The sequence below is a fragment of the Oncorhynchus kisutch genome, linkage group LG7 (genome assembly GCF_002021735.2).
Source record: "Oncorhynchus kisutch isolate 150728-3 linkage group LG7, Okis_V2, whole genome shotgun sequence".
Taxonomy (NCBI): Eukaryota; Metazoa; Chordata; class Actinopteri; order Salmoniformes; family Salmonidae; genus Oncorhynchus; species Oncorhynchus kisutch.
The window spans coordinates 41,034,909-41,059,985 of record NC_034180.2 but is presented as its reverse complement, the minus strand read 5'-3'; the positions used below and the strand labels follow the sequence as shown (position 1 = coordinate 41,059,985).

Genomic DNA, 25,077 nt, shown 5'->3' with positions numbered 1-25,077 from the left:
GGTAGAGCATGGGGCTCAGGTGGTAGAGCATGGGGCTCAGGTGGTAGAGCATGGGGCTCAGGTGGTAGAGCATGGGGCTCAGGTGGTAGAGCATGGGGCTCAGGTGGTAGAGCATGGGGCTCAGGTGGTAGAGCATGGGGCTCAGGTGGTAGAGCATGGAGCTCAGGTGGTAGAGCATGGGGCTCAGGTGGTAGAGCATGGAGCTCAGGTGGTAGAGCATGGGGCTCAGGTGGTAGAGCATGGGGCTCAGGTGGTAGAGCATGGGGCTCAGGTGGTAGAGCATGGGGCTCAGGTGGTTGAGCATGGAGCTCAGTTGGTTGAGCATGGAGCTCAGGTGGTAGAGCATGGGGCTCAGGTGGTAGAGCATGGAGCTCAGGTGGTAGAGCATGGGGCTCAGGTGGTAGAGCATGGGGCTCAGGTGGTAGAGCATGGAGCTCAGGTGGTAGAGCATGGGGCTCAGGTGGTAGAGCATGGGGCTCAGGTGGTAGAGCATGGGGCTCAGGTGGTAGAGCATGGGGCTCAGGTGGTTGAGCATGGAGCTCAGTTGGTTGAGCATGGAGCTCAGGTGGTAGAGCATGGGGCTCAGGTGGTAGAGCATGGGGCTCAGGTGGTAGAGCATGGGGCTCAGGTGGTAGAGCATGGGGCTCAGGTGGTAGAGCATGGGGCTCAGGTGGTAGAGCATGGGGCTCAGGTGGTAGAGCATGGGGCTCAGGTGGTAGAGCATGGAGCTCAGGTGGTAGAGCATGGAGCTCAGGTGGTAGAGCATGGGGCTCAGGTGGTAGAGCATGGGGCTCAGGTGGTAGAGCATGGAGCTCAGGTGGTAGAGCATGGGGCTCAGGTGGTAGAGCATGGGGCTCAGGTGGTAGAGCATGGGACTCAGGTGGTAGAGCATGGGACTCAGGTGGTAGAGCATGGGGCTCAGGTGGTAGAGCATGGGGCTCAGGTGGTAGAGCATGGGACTCAGGTGGTAGAGCTTGGGGCTCAGGTGGTAGAGCATGGGGCTCAGTTGGTAGAGCATGGAGCTTGCAATGCCAGGATTGTGGGTTTGATTCCCACGGGACCAGTACGAATAAAGTATGAAAATGTAAGCACTCACTACTGTAAGTCGCTCTGGATAAGAGCGTCTGCTAAATTACTAGAATGTTTTTAAATAGTTCAAACTTGTAACAAGGCTGCATGGGATTATTACTAATGCGACTCGGCGCACCTAATGGCCATGTCCGTGATATGTAGAACACCGGGAGCCATTTGCTAATTCAACACCTCCAACATTGCCTAGATAAAAACAATGAAACTGCTATGCCGTAATGGCAAAACTGATTGAATCTATCCCTATGAGTCAATCAAGTTTGTTATTGCTGGGATGAAGCAAAAGCCTGCACCCCTATTATACCCGACTTTACAATACAAGGTTACCAGGTTAGTGTGAATACTACTAGCCAGCTAAACCCAAGCTGAACCATAGGGTCATAAATAGCTCCAGTCTTTAGACTTCATCCTGTCTAGTCAGCTCAGACACAACAGCAGTGCCAACAGGTGAATAACAGATTAGTACTATACCATAGGTCAGTAAGCACTGATACATACTATATACAGCAACATAATAATGTGTTTGTACATAAGGTGTTATACAAAATGTTATAACGAGCAACATAAATAGATCTATTTATTTTCTTTAGTATCTGGCTGCAGTGAAAGTGTAAATATGAGAAGAGATGTAGTTTAGGCCTAGATTCAATCTGATCGCCCCTATACAACTTTCAAATAGATTCAATCTGATCGCCCCTATACAACTTTCAAATAGATTCAATCTGATCGCCCCAATACAACATTCAAATAGATTCAATCTGATCGCCCCTATACAACATTCAAATAGATTCAATCTGATCACCCCTATACAACATTCAAATAGATTTAATCTGATCGCCCCTATACAACTTTCAAATAGATTAAATCTGATCGCCCCTATACAACATTCAAATAGATTCAATCTGATCGCCCCTATACAACATTAAAATAGATTCAATCTGATCGCCCCTATACAACATTCAAATAGATTCAATCTGATCGCCCCTATACAACTTTCAAATAGATTCAATCTGATCGCCTCTATACAACATTCAAATAGATTCAATCTGATCGCCCCTATACAACTTTCAAATAGATTCAATCTGATCGCCTCTATACAACATTCAAATAGATTCAATCTGATCGCCCCTATACAACTTGCAGATGGATTCAATCTGATCGCCTCTATTCAACATTCAAATAGATTCAATCTGATCGCCCCTATACAACATTCAAATCGATTCAATCTGATCGTCCCTATACAACATTAAAATAGATTCAATCTGATCGCCCCTATACAACATTCAAATAGATTCAATCTGATCGCCCCTATACAACTTTCAAATAGATTCAATCTGATCGCCCCTATACAACTTTCAAATAGATTCAATCTGATCGCCCCAATACAACATTCAAATAGATTCAATCTGATCGCCCCTATACAACATTCAAATAGATTCAATCTGATCGCCCCTATACAACATTCAAATAGATTTAATCTGATCGCCCCTATACAACATTCAAATAGATTCAATCTGATCGCCCCTATACAATTTTCAAATAGATTCAATCTGATCGCCTCTATACAACATTCAAATAGATTCAATCTGATCGCCCCTATACAACTTTCAGATGGATTCAATCTGATCGCCCCTATACAACATTCAAATAGATTAAATCTGATCGCCCCTATACAACATTCAAATAGATTCAATCTGATCGCCCCTATACAACTTTCAAATAGATTCAATCTGATCGCCCCTATACAACATTAAAATAGATTCAATCTGATCGCCCCTATACAACATTCAAATAGATTCAATCTGATCGCCCCTATACAACATTCAAATAGATTCAATCTGATCGCCCCTATACAACATTCAAATAGATTCAATCTGATCGCCCCTATACAACTTTCAAATAGATTCAATCTGATCGCCTCTATACAACATTCAAATAGATTCAATCTGATCGCCCCTATACAACATTCAAATAGATTCAATCTGATCGCCCCTATACAACTTTCAAATAGATTCAATCTGATCGCCCCTATACAACATTCAAATAGATTCAATCTGATCGCCCCTATACAACATTCAAATAGATTCAATCTGATCGCCCCTATACAACATTCAAATAGATTCAATCTGATCGCCCCTATACAACTTTCAAATAGATTCAATCTGATCGCCCCTATACAACATTCAAATAGATTCAATCTGATCGCCCCTATACAACATTCAAATAGATTCAATCTGATCGCCCCTACACAACTTTTAAAGGCAATGTTCCCACTTTCGTAGAAACCACATTCACGGTAAACGCTGGATATGTCGGCAATTAGGAAATAGGAATAAATAGGAAATTACCTTTAAATGTCAAATCGCACTATAAGGCGGATCTAACGTGGATCGGAATAAATCCAGGCCTTAGACACAGAGGGACAGGCATTATTCCTCAAAGGGCTAAATATCATCTCATACCAAATAAAATGTTACTTCAATATTTAGTCTTCATAGTGCGAGTGCAAATACAATTTAGGTACGATAAAATATGATTCATATCAATATATATTATATGAGAACAAACAGATTTGTCGCAAACAACAGCAAATATGTAGATAGTTACATAAATATTAAATGCATCAGTATGGTTACATATATATATATATATGGATTTTGTAGGTATACTCTTCATATACAGTATAATCAGGTTGCATATTATTGAAATGTACATCTTTGTACATGTTCAACATTCCATCTCTTATTGAACACCTCTGTCTAAAACAGACCTGGGTCAAATACAGTACATTCAAATACAAGGGGTGTGCTTGATTTAGAGTGTTGGGCAGAGTTTGCACTTTTGGGACTATTCCATTGGTTCCATTGTAGTGGACAAGCTAAATCAAGTGCACCTCAAGTTGTATGTACTTGACCCAGGTCTGGTCCAGTGATGGGGTAGAGGATGTCTTAGGGAGGGAACTAAAGGATGGGCTCCATTGATAACTCTTGCTCTCTCTCTCTCTCTCTCTCCCCTATTCTCTTTCTCCATCTGAAAGCTATCGTTGGGTGACAGGAGTGACAATAATAGCAGCTATCCAACCTTTGACAACTGGACAGTCAGAAGTACAACCTTTGGTCTAAGGCCTGGATTCAATCAGATGGAGCTTTAACCAGCGTTTGCCGACATCCACATAGCAGCACATTTGTTTTTAACCTTTATTTAACTAGGCAAGACAGTTAAGAACAAATTCTTATTTACAATGACCGCCTACACTGATCAAACCCGGACGACGCTGGGCCAATTGTGCGCCGCCCTATGGGACTCCCAATCACGGCCGGTTGTGATACAGCCTGAATGTGTTGGAGGTGTACAAGCGATATGAGCTGGCATATCGGTGAGCGGATGCTCCTGTCACACATCAATCGCCTTCCTTATTATCCCTTTGTGTTAGAGGTTCAAAACGGCACTAGAAAAGTGCAGGCTTCTATCATGTTAAAAATAATGACTGATGTCATTGATGTGAGGCTGATGCATGTTTTCATGCTCATTTGATGGGGGATTTATGCCCACCAGTCTAATTTGAGTGTTTGAACTTTAACACAGCCGCATGGGATTTGTTGGGATTACAGTCTGGTTTGGTTTCGTTGCATCCAATGCCAGGTTACGCAACGAGCCTCTTGTGGATTTGACAGCTCTAACGCAGTTCCACCTCCGACACCTCCAAAACGACGCTATGCGGCTGCCAATCTGATTGAATCTGCCCTTAAGACTCTAGATCCTCTCTCCATCACAGGACAGGGGGATACGTAGATTATGGCTGATGTCAAAGAAGGCACTACAAAATGTAATCCTCCTTATATTTAAAGAAACAATACCATGGAAAGTCACATTGATCTTCAGCATGAGACGTCGGTCTGTTTCCATCAGGAAGTACAGATAAAGTGATTTACTGTGTAGTGTTGAATTCATTCATGTCTAAAACACAACACACATGGCTTCTGGCTACTGGTTTGGGAAAGTGACCACAAGGGGGAAATAAACATATGTAGCACTTTGTTAACAGTCGGTAAACTACATGCATCCAACACAAAAAGTCTGAATGATGTCATGAGGGACTATTGGAACAAACATTGGAGGTGCACCCTGGCCGTGAACCCACACTCCAAGGGTGTCTCCTGGAGAGTTGGGATATGCAAAAAACACATGTCCAATTCACACACAAGTATTAATACACACTTGTATGACGTTAGAACAAATATAAGCACCCACCAAATAATTTATTATTATTAATTGTGTAGCAACCAGATACCAGCAATGATGGAGATATATAAAGGGTTAAAGTCATGATCCTTAGGCTGCGGCACATGAGTGTTGCCTGTAAGATGAAGTTGCCCTCAGACACTGATCTAAGGCCAGTCCCTCCTAATGGTTAGGCTTGTGGAGGGTTGGCTGGTCCTAGATCAGTGTTTACGGGGGTAACTTCTACCTGAAGCTGTTGACTGACAGACACAAGGGGTGTGTCTGCATCAGAGCTGTCTTTCACTCACAGGCTGCTGTCCTGATTGGCCGGCTCGCTGCACTTCCTGCGCCGGGGGGAAGTGGAGGCCAGCTTAGTGGGGGAGGGGGAGGCGGTGGAGGAGGAGTCACTGCATCCCCCCGAGGACACCCCCGAGGACAGCGAGGAGAGCTGGGGGACGGGAGGTGCCCTCTTCCTGCCCAGAAACAACCCCCCCTCAAACCCTGCCTTCCTCCTCACCTCAGACCTAGCCTCTGCCCCTGATCCAAGCCCCGCCCACTCCTCCTCCTCCGATTGGAGCCTTCGACGAATGTCTCCACCAGGGCTCTCAGGTGGTTGCCGTGGCGATTCTGTGATACCCTCAGCTGCATCGGCGTCTGTGACCACAGCAACGTTAGCAAAGACATTAGCGTAGGCGGTGTTAGTGGTTCGGCTAGCCCAGAGCTCCATGGCAGAGCCCCTCCTCCCAACCTCCTCTCCAGCCTCACACAGCGACCGGGTTCTGGCTTCTGTACCTGGGCATGCCCCCTGTCCTGGAGCCTGTTCAGGGCTCTCCAGCAGGCCTTTCCCTAGGGAGAAGTTCTGGAAGTCTTTGTAGTTGTGGAAGGACTCTGTGCGCCGGGCTCGGGCCAGCAGCGGGCTCTCTCTGTAGGGTCGCAGAGCTCCGTAGGTGGCCGTCTCTGGAATGGGATCCTGGGCCTGCAGCTGGAGGCTGGAGAGATAAAGACAACGGGGGTCAGAGAAATAGATATAGACAGCATGAAAAAGACACAGTAGACAGACAAACGTGCACAACATAAAGAGTCAGAATGACCTGGAGCAGGACCCTCGGAGACGGCTGGGCTGCAGCACCGAGGGGGCGGAGCTGATGTTGGGCGTGGCACAGCGGGAGGTGCTGAGGTCACACTGGTCCAATAGCTGAAGCAGCTCCTCTTCTGTTGGCCCGCCCACCTCTGTCAATCAAACACATTATAATTGATCAGTGTCAAACTACATGTGAAAACAAAGTGTCAATGACTAATCAAATCAAATGTTATCTGTCAAATGCAGAGAGAAAAATATAATAAAATAACACAAGGAATAAATACACAATGAGTAGCAATATCTTCACTATATCCATGGGGTACAGGTACTGAGTCGATGTGTAGTGGTACGAGGTAATTGAGCTAGGGGTAAAGTGACTAGGCAACAGGATAGATAATAAACAGACTACAAGCCATGGATAGGTACAATGCCCTCAGATGCATAATATCCTTATATCCTTCCTGTTTGGCCCTGTCCGGGGGTGTCCTCGGATGGGGCCACAGTGTCTCCTGACCCCTCCTGTCTCAGCCTCCAGTATTTATGCTGCAGTAGTTTATGTGTCGGGGGGCTAGGGTCAGTTTGATATATCTGGAGTACTTCTCCTGTCCTATTCGGTGTCCTGTGTGAATTTAAGTGTGCTTTCTCTAATTCTCTCTTTCTTTCTCTCTCTCGGAGGACCTGAGCCCTAGGACCATGCCCCAGAACTACCTGACATGATGACTCCTTGCTGTCCCCAGTCCATCTGACCGTGCTGCTGCTCCAGTTTAAACTATTCTGCCTTATTATTATACGACCTTGCTGGTCATTTATGAACATTTGAACATCTTGGCCATGTTCTGTTATAATCTCTACCCGGCACAGCCAGAAGAGGACTGGCCACCCCACATAGCCTGGTTTCTCCCTAGGTTTTGGCCTTTCTAGGGAGTTTTTCCTAGCCACCGTGCTTCTACACCTGCATTGCTTGCTGTTTGGGGTTTTAGGCTGGGTTTCTGTACAGCACTTTGAGATATCAGCTGATGTACGAAGGGCTATATAAATACATTTGATTTGATTTTGATAATGTTCCTATACAAATGATTTGTTATCTTTTCACACAGACACACCTTTCCACTACACACACAGATCCTTGTGGGGACAAGCAGAACAGACCACATCAGACTGGAACAGACCGGAACTGACTGCATTCAGACCAGAACAGAGCAGCCACAGTTCTGGTAGCTCAGTGTGTTGGAGCCATAGTAATAGTAAATGAATTACAATACTATAGTAATAGTAAATTAATTACAATACTACAGTAATAGTAAATGAATAGTAATTTCATAGGATTTCTATGGCTGGAGCATAGTGCTAGCAATACCTGGGTTATAGGTGGAATGTCTACTTGGACCACATTTGGTGAATTTACAGTTTAAGTTGGAAGTTTACATACACTTAAGTTGGAATCATTAAAACTTGTTTTTCAAGCACCCCACAAATTTCTTGTTAAACAAACTATAGTTTTGGCAAGTCGGTTAGGACATCTACTTTGTGCATGACAAGTAATTTTTCCAACAATTGTTTACAGACAGATTATTTCACTTATAATTCACACCTGAAGGTACCTCGTTAATCTGTACAAACAATACTACGCAAGTATAAACACCATGGGACCACGCAGCCAGACTACTGATCATACTTTTTGGAGAAATGTCCTCTGGTCTGATGAAACAAAAATATAACTTTTTGGCCATAATGACCATAGTTATGTTTGGAGGAAAAAGGGGGAGGCTTGCAAGCCGAAGAACACCATCCCAACCGTGTAGCATGGGGTGGCAGCCTCATGTTGTGGGGGTGCTTTGCTGCAGGAGGGACTGGTGCACTTCACAAAATAGATGACATCATGAGAGAGGAAAATTATGTGGATATATTGAAGCAACATCTCAAGACATCAGTCAGAAAGTGAAAGCTTGGTCGCAAATGGGTTTTCCCAATGGACAATGACCCCAAGCATTCTTCTAAAGTTGTGGCAAAATGGCTTACGGACAACAAAGTCACGGTATTGGAGTGGCCATCACAAAGCCCTGACCTCAATTCTACAGAAAATTTGTGGGCAGAACTGAAAAAGCGTGTGTGAGCAAGGAGGCCTACAAACCTGACTCAGTTACACCAGCTCTGTCAGGAGGAATGGGGCAAAATTCACCCAACAAATTGTGGGAAGCTTGTGGAAGGCTACCTGAAACGTTTGACCCAAGTTAAACAATTTAAAGGCAATGCTACCAAATACTAATTGAGTGGATGTAAACTTCTGACCCACTGGGAATGTGATGAAAGAAATAAAAACTGAAATAAATAATTCTCTCTACTATTATTCTGACATTTCACATTCTTAAAATAAAGTAGTGATCCTAACTGACCTAAGACTGGGAATTTTTACAATAATTAAATGTCAGGAATTGTGAAAACGCTGGATGAAAGAGCTAAATGACCATGTTTATCAGACAAGGCTATAACATCATGATATGTGTGTATAACTGATGTGTAATACCTTTTCCCAGTGGAGGAGAGGCGAACAAACAGCTTGTTGGTGATGGGGATGACCTTCTGAATAAACACCTGCTGGTCGTCTCTCTAGACCCACCCCTGGATACTGGGCTCTAGACCCACCCCTGGATACTGGGCTCTAGACCCACCCCTGGATACTGGGCTCTAGACCCACCCCTGGATACTGGGCTCTAGACCCACCCCTGGATACTGGGCTCTAGACCCACCCCTGGATACTGGGCTCTAGACCCACCCCTGGATACTGGGCTCTAGACCCACCCTGGATACTAGGCTCTAGACCCACCCTGGATACTGGGCTCTAGACCCACCCTGGATACTGGGCTCTAGACCCACCCTGGATACTGGGCTCTAGACCCACCCTGGATACTGGGCTCTAGACCCACCCTGGATACTGGGCTCTAGACCCACCCTGGATACTGGGCTCTAGACCCACCCTGGATACTGGGCTCTAGACCCACCCTGGATACTGGGCTCTAGACCCACCCTGGATACTGGGCTCTAGACCCACCCTGGATACTGGGCTCTAGACCCACCCTGGATACTGGGCTCTAGACCCACCCTGGATACTGGGCTCTAGACCCACCCTGGATACTGGGCTCTATATTTACTTTAACAATTGTCCATCCACCCCTTCCATTTACCATATCTATTCACTTTCTCCTTCCCTCCCGCTCCCCCTCTCTCACCAATGTCATTGCCTGATGAGTAGCTGCCGTGGCTCTCAGTCTCCTCCAATGAGAGGACCTTAAAGGAGGCGAGGGGGGTGGAGCCAGGCTGCGTGGAGATCATGCCTCGGAACCGCGTCACTGTCCACGTACGCACATGGTTGTTGTCCGCACACACTGAAAGGAGACAAAACACACACCCATGGACAGGCAGACGAGAGACACACAATGTATATGAAACACAGCCAGACCCACCCTGGAGCCAGACCCACTCTGGAGCCAGACAACTCTGGAGCCAGACAACTCTGGAGCCAGACCCACCCTTGAGCCAGACAGCTCTGGAGCCAGACAACTCTGGAGCCAGACCCAGCCTGGAGCCAGACCCAGCCTGGAGCCAGACAACTCTGGAGCCAGACCCACCCTGGAGCCAGACAACTCTGGAGCCAGACCCACACTGCAGCCAGACCCACCCTGGAGCCAACCCACCCTGGAGCCAGACAATCTGGAGCCAGACCCACACTGGACCAGACCCACCCTGGAGCCAGACACTCTGGAGCCAGACCCACCCCTGGAGCCAGACAAATCTGGAGCCAGACCCACCCTGGAGCCAGACAACTCTGGAGCCAGACCCACTCTGGAGCCAGACCCACCCTGGAGCCAGACCCACCCTGGAGCCAGACAACTCTGAGCCAGACCCACTCTGGAGCCAGACAACTCTGGAGCCAGACCCACCCTGGAGCCAGACACTCTGGAGCCGACCCCCCCTGGAGCCAGACAACTCTGGAGCCAGACCCACTCTGGAGCCAGACCACTCATGGAGCCAGACACTCTGGAGCCAGACCCACTCTGGAGCCAGACCCACCCTGGAGCCAGACAACTCTGGAGCCAGACTCACTCTGTAGCCAGACAACTCTGAGCCAGACCCACCCTGGGACAGACAAACTCTGGAGCCAGACCCACCCTGGAGCCAGACAACTCTGGAGCCAGACCACTCTGGAGCCAGACCACCCTGAGCCAGACAACTCTGGAGCCAGACTCACTCTGGAGCCAGACAACTCTGGAGCCAGACCCACCCTGGATGACGACAACTCTGGAGCCAGACCCACCCTGGAGCCAGACAACTCTGGAGCCAGACCCACTCTGGAGCCAGACAACTCTGGAGCCAGACAACTCTGGAGCCGACCCACCCTGGAGCCAGACAATCTGGAGCAGACCACCCTGGAGCCAGACAACCTGGAGTCCAGACCCACTCTGGAGCCAGACCCACCCGGAGCCAGACCCACCCTGAGCAGACAACTCTGGAGCTGAACCACCGCTGGAAGCCAGACAAACTCTGGAGCCAGACCACCTGGAGCCAGACAACTCTGGAGCCCCCATGGAGGCCCACCTGGAGCCAGACAACTCTGGAGCCAGACCACTCTGGAGCCAGACCCACTCTGGAGACAGACAACTCTGGAGCCAGACCACCCTGGAGCCAGACACTCTGGAGCCAGACCCACCCTGGAGCCAGACAACTCTGGAGCCAGACTCACTCTGGAGCCAGACAACTCTGGAGCCAGACCCACCCTGGAGACAGACAACTCTGGAGCCAGACCCACCCTGGAGCCAGACAACTCTGGAGCCAGACCCACTCTGGAGCCAGACAACTCTGGAGCCAGACAACTCTGGAGCCAGACCCACCCTGGAGCCAGACAACTCTGGAGCCAGACCCACTCTGGAGACAGACAGCTGTGGAGCTAAACCCACCCTGGAACCAGACCCACCCTGGAGCCAGACCCACCCTGGAACCAGACCCACCCTGGATACATACAGATACATCATCATAATCATCATCGTTATTTTCTTATCCCGCTTCCATAATAACTAGTGCTGAGCGATTAACTGAAATGTCGGTAATTTGACCGATGTCGGTTTAATTATTTGAATTCAATTATTTTTTTTATTTTTTTTATGTGAGCTCAATGTGCACATTGTACACTTTATCTAGAGATAAATCAGATCAAGCCGAACTGTTGTAGTTTCCAACAGGCCAATATTCTACATAGTTTAGCGTAGAAAACGTGATAATCAACTACAATGACCATAATCCATTGCGCGCCTATGTGTCCGGTCTGTGTTTCTTTTACGCCTGCAACGGAAGAGAGAAGGATGTGAGATCAGAAGGGGATAAATAGAGAGCAGTTCTACCTGAAAACACTGTACATGATCTAAGTGCATCCCACTGCTGTCTTTCCTCTTTATTATTGGCTGTAAATGATTTATTTAAAAATATACTGAACAAAAGTATTAATGCAACATGCAACCCTATCAACAGCATACCACCCTGCATCCCACTGCTGGCTTGCTTCTGTAGCTAGGCAGGGTTGGTCCTGGATGGGAGACCAGATGCTGCTGGAAGTGGTGTTGGAGGGCCAGTAGGAGACACTCTTTCCTCAGGTCTAAAAAAAAATATCCCAATGCCCCAGGGCAGTGATTGGGGACATAGGGTGCTGTCTTTTGGATGGGATGATAAACGGGTGTCCTGACTCTCTGTTGTCACTAAAGATCCCATGGCACTTATCGTAAAAGTAACCCCGGATGTCCTGGCTAAATTCCCAATCTGGCCCTCATACCATCATGGCCACCTAATCATCCCCAGCTTCCAATTGGCTCATTCATCCCCCCTCCGCTCCCCTGTAGCTATTCCCCAGGTCGTTGCTATAAATGAGCATTTGTTCTCAGTCAACTTACCTTGTAAAATAAAATAATAATAATTGATAGTTGGTACTCAGCAGTCATAATAATATGCCTTTATTTACTTTGAAGAGCTACTAAAATAGTGATTTTGATTGGCAGCAGCTCTATAGAGATGAGGAGTTTGAATTAAATAATAAAGTAATCAAATAAAACAAATGTAATATACACCACTGAAATATTTTATTAAAGTAATGTGAATAAATGCTGGTTAATAAGTGTAATCAGTAATGGACAGTCACTACTATCATGGGACTTTTATTCATTGTTTTATTCTGTGTTACAGCATTCAATCCACATAATGCATAGTGCATTTAATTATGTTTTAAATTGTTTTATCAAAACCGAATCGAAAATCGTGACCAAAACCAAACAGACCTCAAAAAGAGGACCTCAAAAACAGACCTAAATTTTTTTTAAATCACTCAGCTCTAATAACTCGGCTCAAATATATCACAATATTTCCCTTGTCCCTTCTTACCTGAGACCAGGTGTTTCTCAGAGAGCATGATCTTGGTGACTGGGGAGCGGTGGACAGTGAAGGTCTGGAAGAGCTGAGGTCCAGAGCCTACTGTCTCAGGGTGTTGGACTATAACCCGCACTGCTCCAGAACTGGTCCCATACGCCATCTCTATCCAGTTACCACTCACACCTAGGGAGAGAGGGAGCAGAGACAACGAGAGAAACTCCCTTACAAAACATTAAGAACACCTGCTCTTTCCATGACAGACTGACCAGGTGAAAGTTATGATCCCTTATTGATGTCACTTGTTAATTAAATCCACTTCAATCAGTGTACATGAAGGGAAGGAGACAGGTTAAATAATGATTTTTAAGGCTTGAGACATGGATTGTATATGTGTGCCATTCTTAGGGTGAATGGGTAAGACAAAAGATTTAAATGCCTTTGAATGGGGAACTGCAACGCTGCTGAGTTTTTCACGCTCAACAGTTTAAATAAATAAATGAATAAAGAACGGTTCACCACCAAATGACATCTAGCCAACTTGACACAACTGTGGGAAGCATTGGAGTCAACATGGACGAGCATCCCTGTGGAACGCTTTCCACACCTTGTCGAGTCCATGCCCCAACAAATTGAACCAAAGTGTGGGGGGGGGGGGGGGGTGCAATTCAGTATTAGGAAGATGTTCCTCATGTTTGGTGTACTCAGTGTACACAGGCTTCAAACAGCTGAAATTACAATATTTTTGGTTATGGAAAATATATTTCACAGTGGTTTAGATGGTGCAATGATTCTCTTCCCAATGACTGTTTGCTTTGTCAAACTGAAATTAGGCAAAATATTATTAATTTTAGCAACCAGGAAATGTCGATTTCAGCATAGTTTTCAGCATAGTGCACCTTTAAAACAGTTACAGAATTGAATGTCTGTGATAGGGGAGAAAACTGAGGACGGATCAACAACATTGGAGTTACTCCACAAAACTAACCTAAATGACAGAGTGAAAAGAAGGAGGCCTGTACATAAAATAATCTAAAACACGCATCCTGTTTGCAATAAGGAACTAAAGTAATACTGCAAATAATGTGGCAAAGAAATTCACTTTGTCGTGAATACTTTCCTAATGCACTGTATTTTTAAGCATGGTGGTGGCTGCATCAAGTTATGGCTATGCTTGATATTGGCAAGGACTATGGAGTTTTTTAGGATAAAAAGAAACGGATTAGAGCGAAGCACAGGTAATATCCTAGAGGGACACATGGTTTAGTCTCCTTTCCAAAAGACATTGGGAGACAAATTCACCTATCAGTAGGACAATTACATTAGGCCAAATATACACTGGAGTTGCTTACCAAGACGACATTGAATGTTCCTGAGTGGCCTAGTTACACTTTTGACCTAAACAGGCTTTAAAATCTATGGCAAGACTTGAAAATCGCTGTCTAACAATGATCAACAACCAACTTGACAGAGCTTGAAGAATTTAAAAAATAATAAATGTGCTAAAATATTGTACAATCCAGGTGTGCTCTTAGAGTCTTACCCAGAAACTCACAGCTGTAATCGCTGCCCAAGGTCATTTTAACATGTACATAAACACAACAATTTCACTGAGTTACAGTTCATATAAGGAAATCAGAGGCCCACCCACTTGGGAGCCAAGCCCAGCCAATCAGAATGAGTTTTTCTCCACAAAAGGGCTTTATGACAGACTGAAATACTCCTCAGTTTCATCAGCTGTCTGGCTGGCTGGTCTCAGACAATCCCACAGGTGAAGAAGCCGGAGGTCCTGGGCTAGTGTGGTTACACGTGGTCGGTGGTTGTGAGGCCGGTTGGATGTACTGACACATTTTCTAAAGCGATGTTAGAGGCGGCTTATGGTAGAGAAATTAACATTAATTTCTCTGGCAACAGCTCTGGTGGACATTCCTGCAGTCAGCATGCCAATTGCACACTCCCTCAAAACTTGAGACATTTTAGAGTAGTATTTTATTGTTACGTCCGTCGTCGGAATGAGAACAAGGCGCAGCGTGGTAAGCATACATCTTTCTTTATTTTAGATGAACACAAAAAAAAAGATAAAATGAACGTAAAATTCTGCAGGCTACACAGTAACTGAACAAAAACAAGATCCCACAAACTCAGGTGGAAAACAGGTGTCCTAAGTATGATTCCCAATCAGAGACAACGATAGACAGCTGCCTCTGATTGGGAACCATACCCGGCCAACAAAGGAATAGAAAACTAGAATGCCCACCCAAATCACACCCTGACCTAACCAAATAGAGAAATAAAAAGGCTCTCTAAGGTCAGGGCGTGACATTTATTGTCATGTGTAATGATCATGCTGTTTAATCAGCTTCTTGATATGCCACACCTGTCAGGCGGATGGATTATCTTGGCAAAGGAGAAATGCTCACTAACAGGGATGTAAACAAATGTGTGCACAACATTTGAGAGAAATAAGCTTTTTGTGCGTATGGAACATTTCATACATTTTATTTCAGCTTATAAAACACGGACCAACATTTTACATGTTGCATGTGTAGCAGTGTGATGTTGTTCCCCTAGATTATGCACCAAGTTGCACACGAGGACCAATTCAAATAGGCCAGGTCAAGAAGGGATGTTGATCATTTGATAATAATAATAATTCAGTGTGTTTTCTTATTTAATTACAGCTGCATAGCTAATGTTATTTTGTGGTGTACAAACACTTTTTCATATCAATATTGTACATACATGTGATTGTAAAAGTTTTGTATGTTTTGGTTTGGCCCATCGCGGGTTATCTGTATTTCCTTACCCCCTTATTGTTCTCTTTTCCCTGACCTTCGGCATAGCAAGGTATGTTGTCCTTGGCTCCCAAATTGTTCAATATAAAACCGTGGTAATGTTACACAATGTGCTGTTATGCAACCATAAGTTTGTTACAATGTGGACAAGATAAAGGTTTATGTTAACAAGTTTCACAAAGCTCGCTAACTAGGGTATCCATTGTAACTTGTGAGTACTTGGGACAGTGTTTGAGTGATTGTCCATGTGCTTGCGCAGGTGCTTGAGAGCTATGACTGCGCCAAGGGCTAACATATTGTGTGTTGTCTCTTCGTGTGCATGTATGTCTTTTATGTTGTCTGAATTATGTTCTGTATCATTTTACTTGTATTGTATAGTGTGCTGTTGTGCATTGAATGTGTGCACACAGCACCTGTTATTTCCTTTTGACGCTCTCTTTTGCCTGACCTTCGGCATAGCAAGGTGACTGAGAGCTATGACTGCGCCAAGGGCTAACATAATGTGTGTTGTCTCTTCGTGTGCAGAGCAAATAAAAATAATTCAACTAGCAGACCTTCAGTTGCGGCAGCGTCCTAATTAAAAGTACACAACGCAGAGCGAACCAGACCTTCAGTTGCGGCAGCGTCCTAATTAAAAGTACACAACGCAGAGCGAACCAGACCTTCAGTTGCGGCAGCGTCCTAATTAAAAGTACACAACGCAGAGCGAACCAGACCTTCAGTTGCGGCAGCGTCCTAATTAAAAGTACACAACGCAGAGCGAACCAGACCTTCAGTTGCGGCAGCGTCCTAATTAAAAGTACACAACGCAGAGCGAACCAGACCTTCAGTTGCGGCAGCGTCCTAATTAAAAGTACACAACGCAGAGCGAACCAGACCTTCAGTTGCGGCAGCGTCCTAATTAAAAGTACACAACGCAGAGCGAACCAGACCTTCAGTTGCGGCAGCGTCCTAATTAAAAGTACACAACGCAGAGCGAACCACGCTCCACATGTATATTTTTGCTCAGCATAGATTTCTGTATTTAATTTTCCTATAAATCTGTGTAACACTCGTCCTCTTCTTCTGACGAGGAGTCGCAAGGATCGGACCAAAGCGCAGCGTGGTACGTGTTCATGACGATATTTATTAAACTTAGAACACTAAAAGAAAAATAACAACGAGAATGATATGAAACAAAACAGTCCTGTCTGGTGACATACACAAAGACAGAAAGTAAACACCCACAAAACACAAGTGGGAAAAGGCTACCTAAGTATGATTCTCAATCAGAGACAACTAACAACACCTGCCTCTGATTGAGAACCATACCAGGCCAAACGCAAAAACACAACATAGAAAACGGAACATAGACAACCCACCCAACTCACGCCCTGACCATACTAAAACAAAGACATAACAAAGGAACTAAGGTCAGAACATGACAATCTGCTCGTGGTGGCACAACACCCTTTTAAGAGACTTTATGTCCAAGTGCTTAGTTTACAGAAAAATACCACCTCAAATGCATATGCACACAAACTGATCCACCGAATTAACCTTATCATCACACGAAGGAGATCTAGAATCCAAGTTCTTAAAAACTTCTTCAGGATTAGTGGGTCCCCTGAAGGACGGTTGAGCTAACGTAGGCTAATGTGATTAGCATGAGGTTGTAAGTGACAAGAAAATTTCCCAGGACATAGATATATCTGATATTGGCAGAAAGCATAAATTCTTGTTAATCTAACTGTACTGTCCAATTTACAGTAGCTATTACAGTGAAAGAATATCAAGCTATTGTTTGAGGAGAGTGCACAGTTTTGAACATGAAAAGGTATTATTAAACAAATTAGGCACATTTGGGCAGTCTTGACCGAAATTTTGAACAGAAATGCAATGGTTCATTGGATCAGTCTAAAGTGTTGCACATACACTGCTGCCAAATAGTGGCCAAAGTCTAAATTGCATCTGGGCTGGAATAATACATTATGGCCTTTCTCTTGCATTTCAAAGATTGTATTATCTTGTACCAGATCGAATGTGTTATATTCTCCTACATTCCTTTCACATTTCCACAAACTTCAAAGCGTTTCCTTTCAAATGGTACCAAGAATATGCATATCCTTGCTATAGGGCCTGAGCTACAGGCAGTTAGATTTGGGTATGTCATTTTAGGCTAAAATTGAAAAAAGGGGCCGATCCTTAAGAGAACTCCACGGTCGCCCTGTTGCGCAGTGGAACCCAGACCGATATGTGACCACTTAGTTACTGTGCTGTCCTTTCTGCACCAAGAATCAATTAAAATAACCCTCATCAATACCTGTTGCCTACGTCTTATAGTCCTACTCATCACTAGGGCAGCAGACATCCTAGCGGTTGAGAACGTTTGGCCAGTACGTGAAAAACCTGATCGAGGCACTTAACCCTGTAAGTCGACCTGGATAAGAGCGTCCGCTACATGACAAATGTAAAATCACTTATTATTATTACAAATAGAAGATTATCACTTCCCACAATGGTGCTTGTTTAGTAAAGTTAAATCAGAGCTGAATCAATGTCTCGCAAGATCACTGTGATTCATTAGTATTTTACATAACAGAACCGAATATAATAGCATACAGTGCATTCGGAAAGTATTCAGACCCCTTGACTTTTTCCACATTGTCACATTAGTCTTATTCTAAAATGGATGGGAATACATATGTTCCTCATCAATCTACAAAACAAGTTTTTAGATTTTTTAGCAAATTGAAAAAATAAAATAAAACAGAAATACCTTATTTCCAGAAGTATTCTGAACCTTTGGTATGAGACTCAAATTAGAGCTCTGGGTGCATCCTGTTTCCATTGATCATCCTTGAGATGTTTCTACAACTTGATTGGAGTCCACCTGTGGTAAATTCAATGGATTGGAAATGATTTAGAAAGGCACACACCTGTCTATATAAGGTCCCATGGTTGAAAGTGCATGTCAGAGCAAAAACCAAGCCATGAGATCGAAGGAAATATCCATAGAGCTCCGAGACAGGATAGCACAGATCTGAGGGAGGGTACCAAAAAATGTCTCAGACCATGAGAAACAATATTTGGAGCAATATACAAAGAGATCCTTGATGAAAACCTGCTCCAGAGCGCTCAGGACCTCAGACTGGGGCAAAGGTTCACCTTCCAACAGGACAACGACTCTAAGCACACAGCCAAGGCAACGCAGGAGCGGCGTCGGGACAAGTCTGACTGTTCTTGAGTGGCCCAGCCAGAGCCCAGACTTGAACCCAATCGAACATCTCTGGGCAGAACTGAAAATAGCTGTACAGCAGCAGAGAAGAATGTGAGAAACTCCCCAAATACAGGTGTGCCAAGCTTGTAGGCTCATACCCAAGAAGATTTGAGGCTGTAATCGCTGACAAAGGTGCTTCAACAAAGTACTGAGTAAAGGGTAAAGGGTCTGAATACTTATGTAAATGTGATATTTCCATTTTTATTAGCAAAAATGTCTAAAAACCGGTTTTCCTTTCTCATTATGAGGTATTGTGTTTAGATAGATAAGGGGAAAAAACGATTTATTCCATTTTAGAATAAGGTTGTAACGTAAGAAAATGTGGAAAAAGTCAAGGGGTCTGAATACTTTCCGAATACACTGTATACTGTAGCATAGTAGTCTTATAATATGTTACACCAAAAATACCTCCTCAATCCTTTCTAATCTGATGCTGTCACTAGGCAGGATATATGCACTGACTGAAACAAAATACAAGAAAGGCTAATAGTTTGTTAACACCGTCTGCTTTAATTCGCTCACAAAATACTAATTCAAGTTCGGACATTTCACCGGTAAAATGTAAATTACTTTCATTCACGAATAACACGTATGATGGCCTATTTTGAAATTAGAGTTTGAAGTTTGAGGGTATTACATTTTTTTATTAATAAAGGATTTTATGTATAGGCCTATTCTACAATGATATCAGTAGGCTACACCTGTCAGTAAGCTACACCTGTCAGTAAGCTACACCTGTCAGTAAGCTACACCTGTCAGTAAGCTACACCTGTCAGTAGGCTACAACTGTCAGTAGGCTACACCTGTCAGTAGGCTACACCTGTCAGTAGGCTACACCTGTCAGTAGGCTACACCTGTCAGTAGGCTACACCTGTCAGTAAGCTACACCTGTCAGTAAGCTACACCTGTCAGTAAGCTACACCTGTCAGTAGGCTACACCTGTCAGTAGGCTACACCTGTCAGTAGGCTACACCTGTCAGTAGGCTACACCTGTCAGTAAGCTACACCTGTCAGTAAGCTACACCTGTCAGTAGGCTACAACTGTCAGTAGGCTACACCTGTCAGTAGGCTACACCTGTCAGTAGGCTACACCTGTCAGTAGGCTACACCTGTCAGTAAGCTACACCTGTCAGTAGGCTACACCTGTCAGTAGGCTACACCTGTCAGTAGGCTACACCTGTCAGTAGGCTACACCTGTCAGTAAGCTACACCTGTCAGTAGGCTACACCTGTCAGTAGGCTACACCTGTCAGTAAGCTACACCTGTCAGTAGGCTACACCTGTCAGTAGGCTACACCTGTCAGTAAGCTACACCTGTCAGTAGGCTACACCTGTCAGTAAGCTACACCTGTCAGTAGGCTACACCTGTCAGTAGGCTACACCTGTCAGTTTTTGCACATTATTTTTGCACATTATTTTTGCACACTATTTGCACATTATTACAACACTGTGCATAGAAAGAGAGAGAATACGTCACAAAAGATCATTGCTAAAAAAAAATATTTTACCCCTTTTTCTCCCCAATTTCGTGGTATCCAATTGTTGTAGTAGCTACTATCTTGTCTCATCGCTACAACTCCCGTACGGGCTTGGGAGAGACGAAGGTTGAAAGTCCTCCGATACACAACCCAACCAAGCAAGCCACACTGCTTTTTAACACAACCTGGAAACCACCAATGTGTCAGAGGAACGCACCTGGCAACCTTGGTTAGCGTGCACTGCGCCGGCCCACCTCAGGAGTCGCTGGTGCGCGATGAGACAAGGATATCCCTACCGGCCAAGCCCTCCCTAACCCGGACGATGCTGGGCCAATTGTGCATCGTCCCACGGACCTCCCGGTCGCAGCCGGTTGCGACAGAGCCTGGGCGTGAACCCAGGGTCTCTGGTGGCACAGCTGGTGCTGCAGTACAGCGCCCTTAACCACTGCGCCACCCGGGAGGCCCAAATAAAATATTTCAGTCTTCGTTGGTGTGTGTGCATGCATGTACGCATGCGTGTTTGAGAATGTATCTGTGTATGTACTCACTGGTCTTGGGTGTGAAGTAGACACTGAGGGCAGTTATGGCATTGTCAGATGGGTCGTGGTACAGTTCTGTCACCAACAGATCATTATCCTTCATCCTCAAAGGAAACTTCTGCATGTCTGTGTGTGTGTGAGTGAGTGAGTGAGTGAGTGAGTGAGTGAGTGAGTGAGTGAGCGAGTGAGTGAGCGAGCGAGCGAGCGAGAGAGAGAGAGAGAGAATATGAAACCAAGAAGGGCTGGGGTCAATTCGATTTCATTTCAGGAAGTGTGTATACCTATATAGTAGATGGATCCGTTGTTGCAACCCAGAAGCAGGAAGGAGCCAGCTGTGTCACAGCTGGTGATGGGAACTACATCTTGCACCTGATGGAGAGAAAAGAAAGGGTTTAAACTCTCTCCCTTTCTCATACACACAATGTCAAATACATACATACCCACTTCCAATGACACACAGCCACACACACCCTATGTATTACTACCTGCCAATGCTGTGTGACAGCGTTCCAGACCCCCACCTTCCCCATGTGACTGGTGGCCACTAGCTGGTTCCCAATGAAGAACAGATGATCTACTGGTACACCCAGACTAAACACACCTAGAGAGAGCGAGGGATAGATAGAACAGAGACAGAGAGAAGGGGGGGCGAGAGAGAGGAGGGGATAGAGTGAGTCAATAACACACACACAAACATGTCTCTCTTTCACAATCTCTCAAACACCCCCCCCCTACCTATCTCGTTGCCGCTCCCTCCGTCCTGGATGCTCCAGAGGATGATGTTGCTATCGGAGGCGGCTGCCACCATCTTGTCCTTATCGCCATGGGGACCGCCTACCACCTTAAAAAGAATACATATGATAGAAAACGCATCTTTCAGGACAATCCATTGTGATTATAGCAGTACAACAGTACCTTGGCGTTGACAGCGATTCTCTCAATGGACCAGTCCAGATAGGAGCTAGAAAACACCTGCTGCCACCCTGATGACTCCTTTATCCTGGAGTGGAGAATACACACACGTTAGTACACACACTCCAGATTTATAATCTATCAATAATATCAACTCTGAGTGGATGGATCCAACTACAAAGGCCAGAGTTACCTGTAACAGATGACAAAGTGTGCATAAGCCACTACGATCCAGTTATGATGTCCAGCTACAATCAGCACCTTCCTAGGATCCACCACAGCACCTGGAAACATAACATAGTACTTTCCATAGTACTTGACTGACTGCCTGGACACACACAGTGCTGTACAATGTACAGGTAACTGTACAGAGTATATTGTATATAGTACAAAGTATATTGAAAGCAGGTGCTTTCACACAGGTGAAAATATCATCCCATCATGCTTAGAGTCAAGTCTAAAAATGCTAGGCAGGCCATTATTTTGGCTGCCATGGCTATGCCCCCACAGAATGACAATGTCACTAATTGTTTGATGAGCATGAAAACGATGTAAATCATCTGTCATGGCGCCTGAGACAGCATTTTCCACCACCTGCAACAAAACACCAAATGATGGAATTTCTCATGGAAGAATGGTGTCACTTTATTTTGTCAGTTGCCTGGTTTGGGTAGGCCGGTGCTGGTACCATTTTCCCCTACTTTTTATGCTAGACATGCGCTGTACATTACCATGATTGCGCAATAGTGCTTACGAATGGAATGTGATTTTTAAAAGTCTGTACATGACCATGTAAAATGTATTTGGGTGAGGGTGTCAACAAAATGTTGTGTCATCAATATAATTCATAGAATAATTCAGTTCTGTGCATACTACACTAAGAGCCCTGTCATGGTCTCTGACCAGCTTAAACCGGCTGTGGCTCTAACACACACACACACACACACCATCTCAGAACTAGGTTAACTGGGAGCTTTTGACTCTGGTGCTTCTTACCCCCATCCAGACTGTGTCATGTTAACTCCAGCTGTAACGCAGCCACACACACACAAACATGCAAACACCAAGGTTTCCGTTGGGAAAGTGTGGCGCCGGACATTTGCCGGCACCATTTTAATTTACTGGACATTTGAGACATTGACCAGACCCATAAGCATTGGATGCGTCACCTGGTTAGGGTGTCCACCCACGGTGCAAAGAATGATGTAAATCACATTTAGAATATGTAAAATCATATTAACAGAACACGCAAGTCTAGGATACAATGATATGCAGTCCTTACCTAATTCTGATGTGCACTTTGAACATGTTAGAATAACTGTCCACATATGCTTTTCCTCATCCAACAAGACAAGTAGCAAAACAACTAACTTATGTCAATCTACTATAGTAGAAAGGTTTAGGCTACCTATTCTATTGGTCAGCTTTTTAAGAAAGAAATAGCCTATTCCAAACAGACTCTGGGACAGTTATAGACAGATCCCAAATTCATACAACCAGTAGGCCTAGGCTACATAAACAAACAATACCTTTTAAAAGCAATGAGTCTGATGCAACAGATCAGAACTTTTAGCTTAAAATGTTGATAAACGATTATTTATTCACATTATAATCGCAGCAATGCACACAAGGCAGGAGGCTCCGCGTGAATGTTCGTTCCATAATGCAATTAGCGGGACAACACAGTTGTCAAAATGGCACTGCACATGAGAGCGGTTTCATGTGACAGAGATGAAAATATTTGTTATAAATTTAGAAAGAGAAGATCTAATAGGCTACTTTGAAGCAAGTTAAGACATGCCTCATAATACTGTATTAAAACATTCAGGTTTCAAACAATTAAGTGCATGTTTTCAAAATGCATACTGCCTCCAGCACATTGTAAAGTGGTGTGTGACGCTCTTTATGAAGCCTGCCTTCCATTGCTGATTGATGCCGCGTTCAAAACAACTGAAAACTCGGAAACTCTGGCCTCTTTCTAGAGCTCTGACTTTCTGAACTAATTCCAACTCGGAAACTCTGGCCTCTTTCTAGAGCTCTGACTTTCTGAACTAATTCCAACTCGGAAACTCTGGCCTCTTTCTAGAGCTCTGACTTTCTGAACTAATTCCAACTCGGAAACTCTGGCCTCTTTCTAGAGCTCTGACTTTCCGAACTGAAGATCACTGACGTCATGATTTGACCTCGTATTTTCCCAGTTGTGTTGAAAGCACCACAAGATGCAGCAGCAGCTCAGCGTGGTCGAACAGATTTTCTACTCAAAGGCTCTGCATTTGTATGCTGTACACGTGTGATACGATAAATAACAAATATACTGTGCACACAAGCCAATTTAATTTCATACAATTATGCAAATGACCTATAGACCGATAAGCATGACTAGTCAAATGTATTTCCATAGACTGGTATTTCCATCAGTGAATTGGCTCAAATGCATTATTTCGCCCCAATTTTATTTATTGGCTTTTCTAAAAACATTTTTGGGGACAAAAGTCGGCAATTTCAGGCTAACGGAAACCCTGGCACACACACACACAGCCCATCTCCTGACCAATGGTAGGACTGAGTATTCTGATTGCTCGTTAAACAGGCACACAGTGTTCTAATGAGTCTGGGGAGTAGAACAGCCCAGCTCCAGCCCTGCTCCATGCCTCATTACACACATCCATGTTTTTTAACCCTTAACTGCCCCCCTGCTTACCCAGTCTGTGTGGCGCCTCGGCTCCAGGGGGTCCGGGAAGGGAGGTGTGGGGGGCGCAGGTTTGGGGGAACCCCCCTTCTGCTCTGCTAGGACCAGGCCGATCCTCAGCGGCAAGGCCAGAGGCTGCAGGGGTGGGGCTGGAGGTACGGGCTGGGAGAAGCACATTCTTTAATCCACCAATCAACCAACTAACTCATGAAACAATACATCAAATTCTACATTACTAACACAGAAGTAGTTAGGTTAGAGGAGTTGTGGGAACACAGTACCTGGAGGGGGAAGGTATCCATGGAACAGAACACTGCCACAGGACGAACGTTCTATCTACAGTACCTGGAGGGGGAAGGTATCCATGGAACAGAACACTGCCACAGGACGAACGTTCTATCTACAGTACCTGGAGGGGGAAGGTATCCATGGAACAGAACACTGCCACAGGACGAACGTTCTATCTACAGTACCTGGAGGGGGAAGGTATCCATGGAACAGAACACTGCCACAGGACGAACGTTCTATCTACAGTACCTGGAGGGGGAAGGTATCCATGGAACAGAACACTGCCACAGGACGAACGTTCCATATACAGTACCTGGAGGGG

The 25,077-nt window shown here is 45.0% G+C and overlaps 1 protein-coding gene across 1 annotated transcript; it reads right to left on the bottom strand.

The window, feature by feature from the left end:
* Positions 1-5,581: 5,581 nt before the first annotated feature.
* LOC109893792 (BTB/POZ domain-containing protein KCTD3-like) lies at positions 5,582-25,059 on the bottom strand. The gene is made up of 12 exons (XM_031828078.1): positions 25,005-25,059; positions 24,480-24,671; positions 21,972-22,062; positions 21,782-21,866; positions 21,602-21,707; positions 21,352-21,467; positions 21,148-21,235; positions 20,876-20,992; positions 12,812-12,982; positions 9,619-9,774; positions 6,402-6,540; positions 5,582-6,299 (listed from the first exon to the last, which is right to left on the bottom strand). The coding sequence occupies exons 1-12, from the start codon at positions 25,057-25,059 to the stop codon at positions 5,615-5,617; spliced, it is 2,001 nt and encodes a 666-aa protein (XP_031683938.1). The 3' UTR covers positions 5,582-5,614.
* Between the last annotated feature and the right edge of the window lie 18 nt (positions 25,060-25,077).

Excerpts from the sequence above, each read along its gene's own strand:
- LOC109893792 (XM_031828078.1), bottom strand. The coding sequence starts at position 25,059 with ATGGAACGTTCGTCCTGTGGCAGTGTTCTGTTCCATGGATACCTTCCC. Across the intron at positions 24,672-25,004 it reads TGGATACCTTCCCCCTCCAG|TTAGTTGGTTGATTGGTGGA; the intron begins GTACTGTAGATA and ends TTGTTTCATGAG. Across the intron at positions 12,983-20,875 it reads CTACTTCACACCCAAGACCA|GTGTGAGTGGTAACTGGATA; the intron begins GTGAGTACATAC and ends CTCTCTCCCTAG.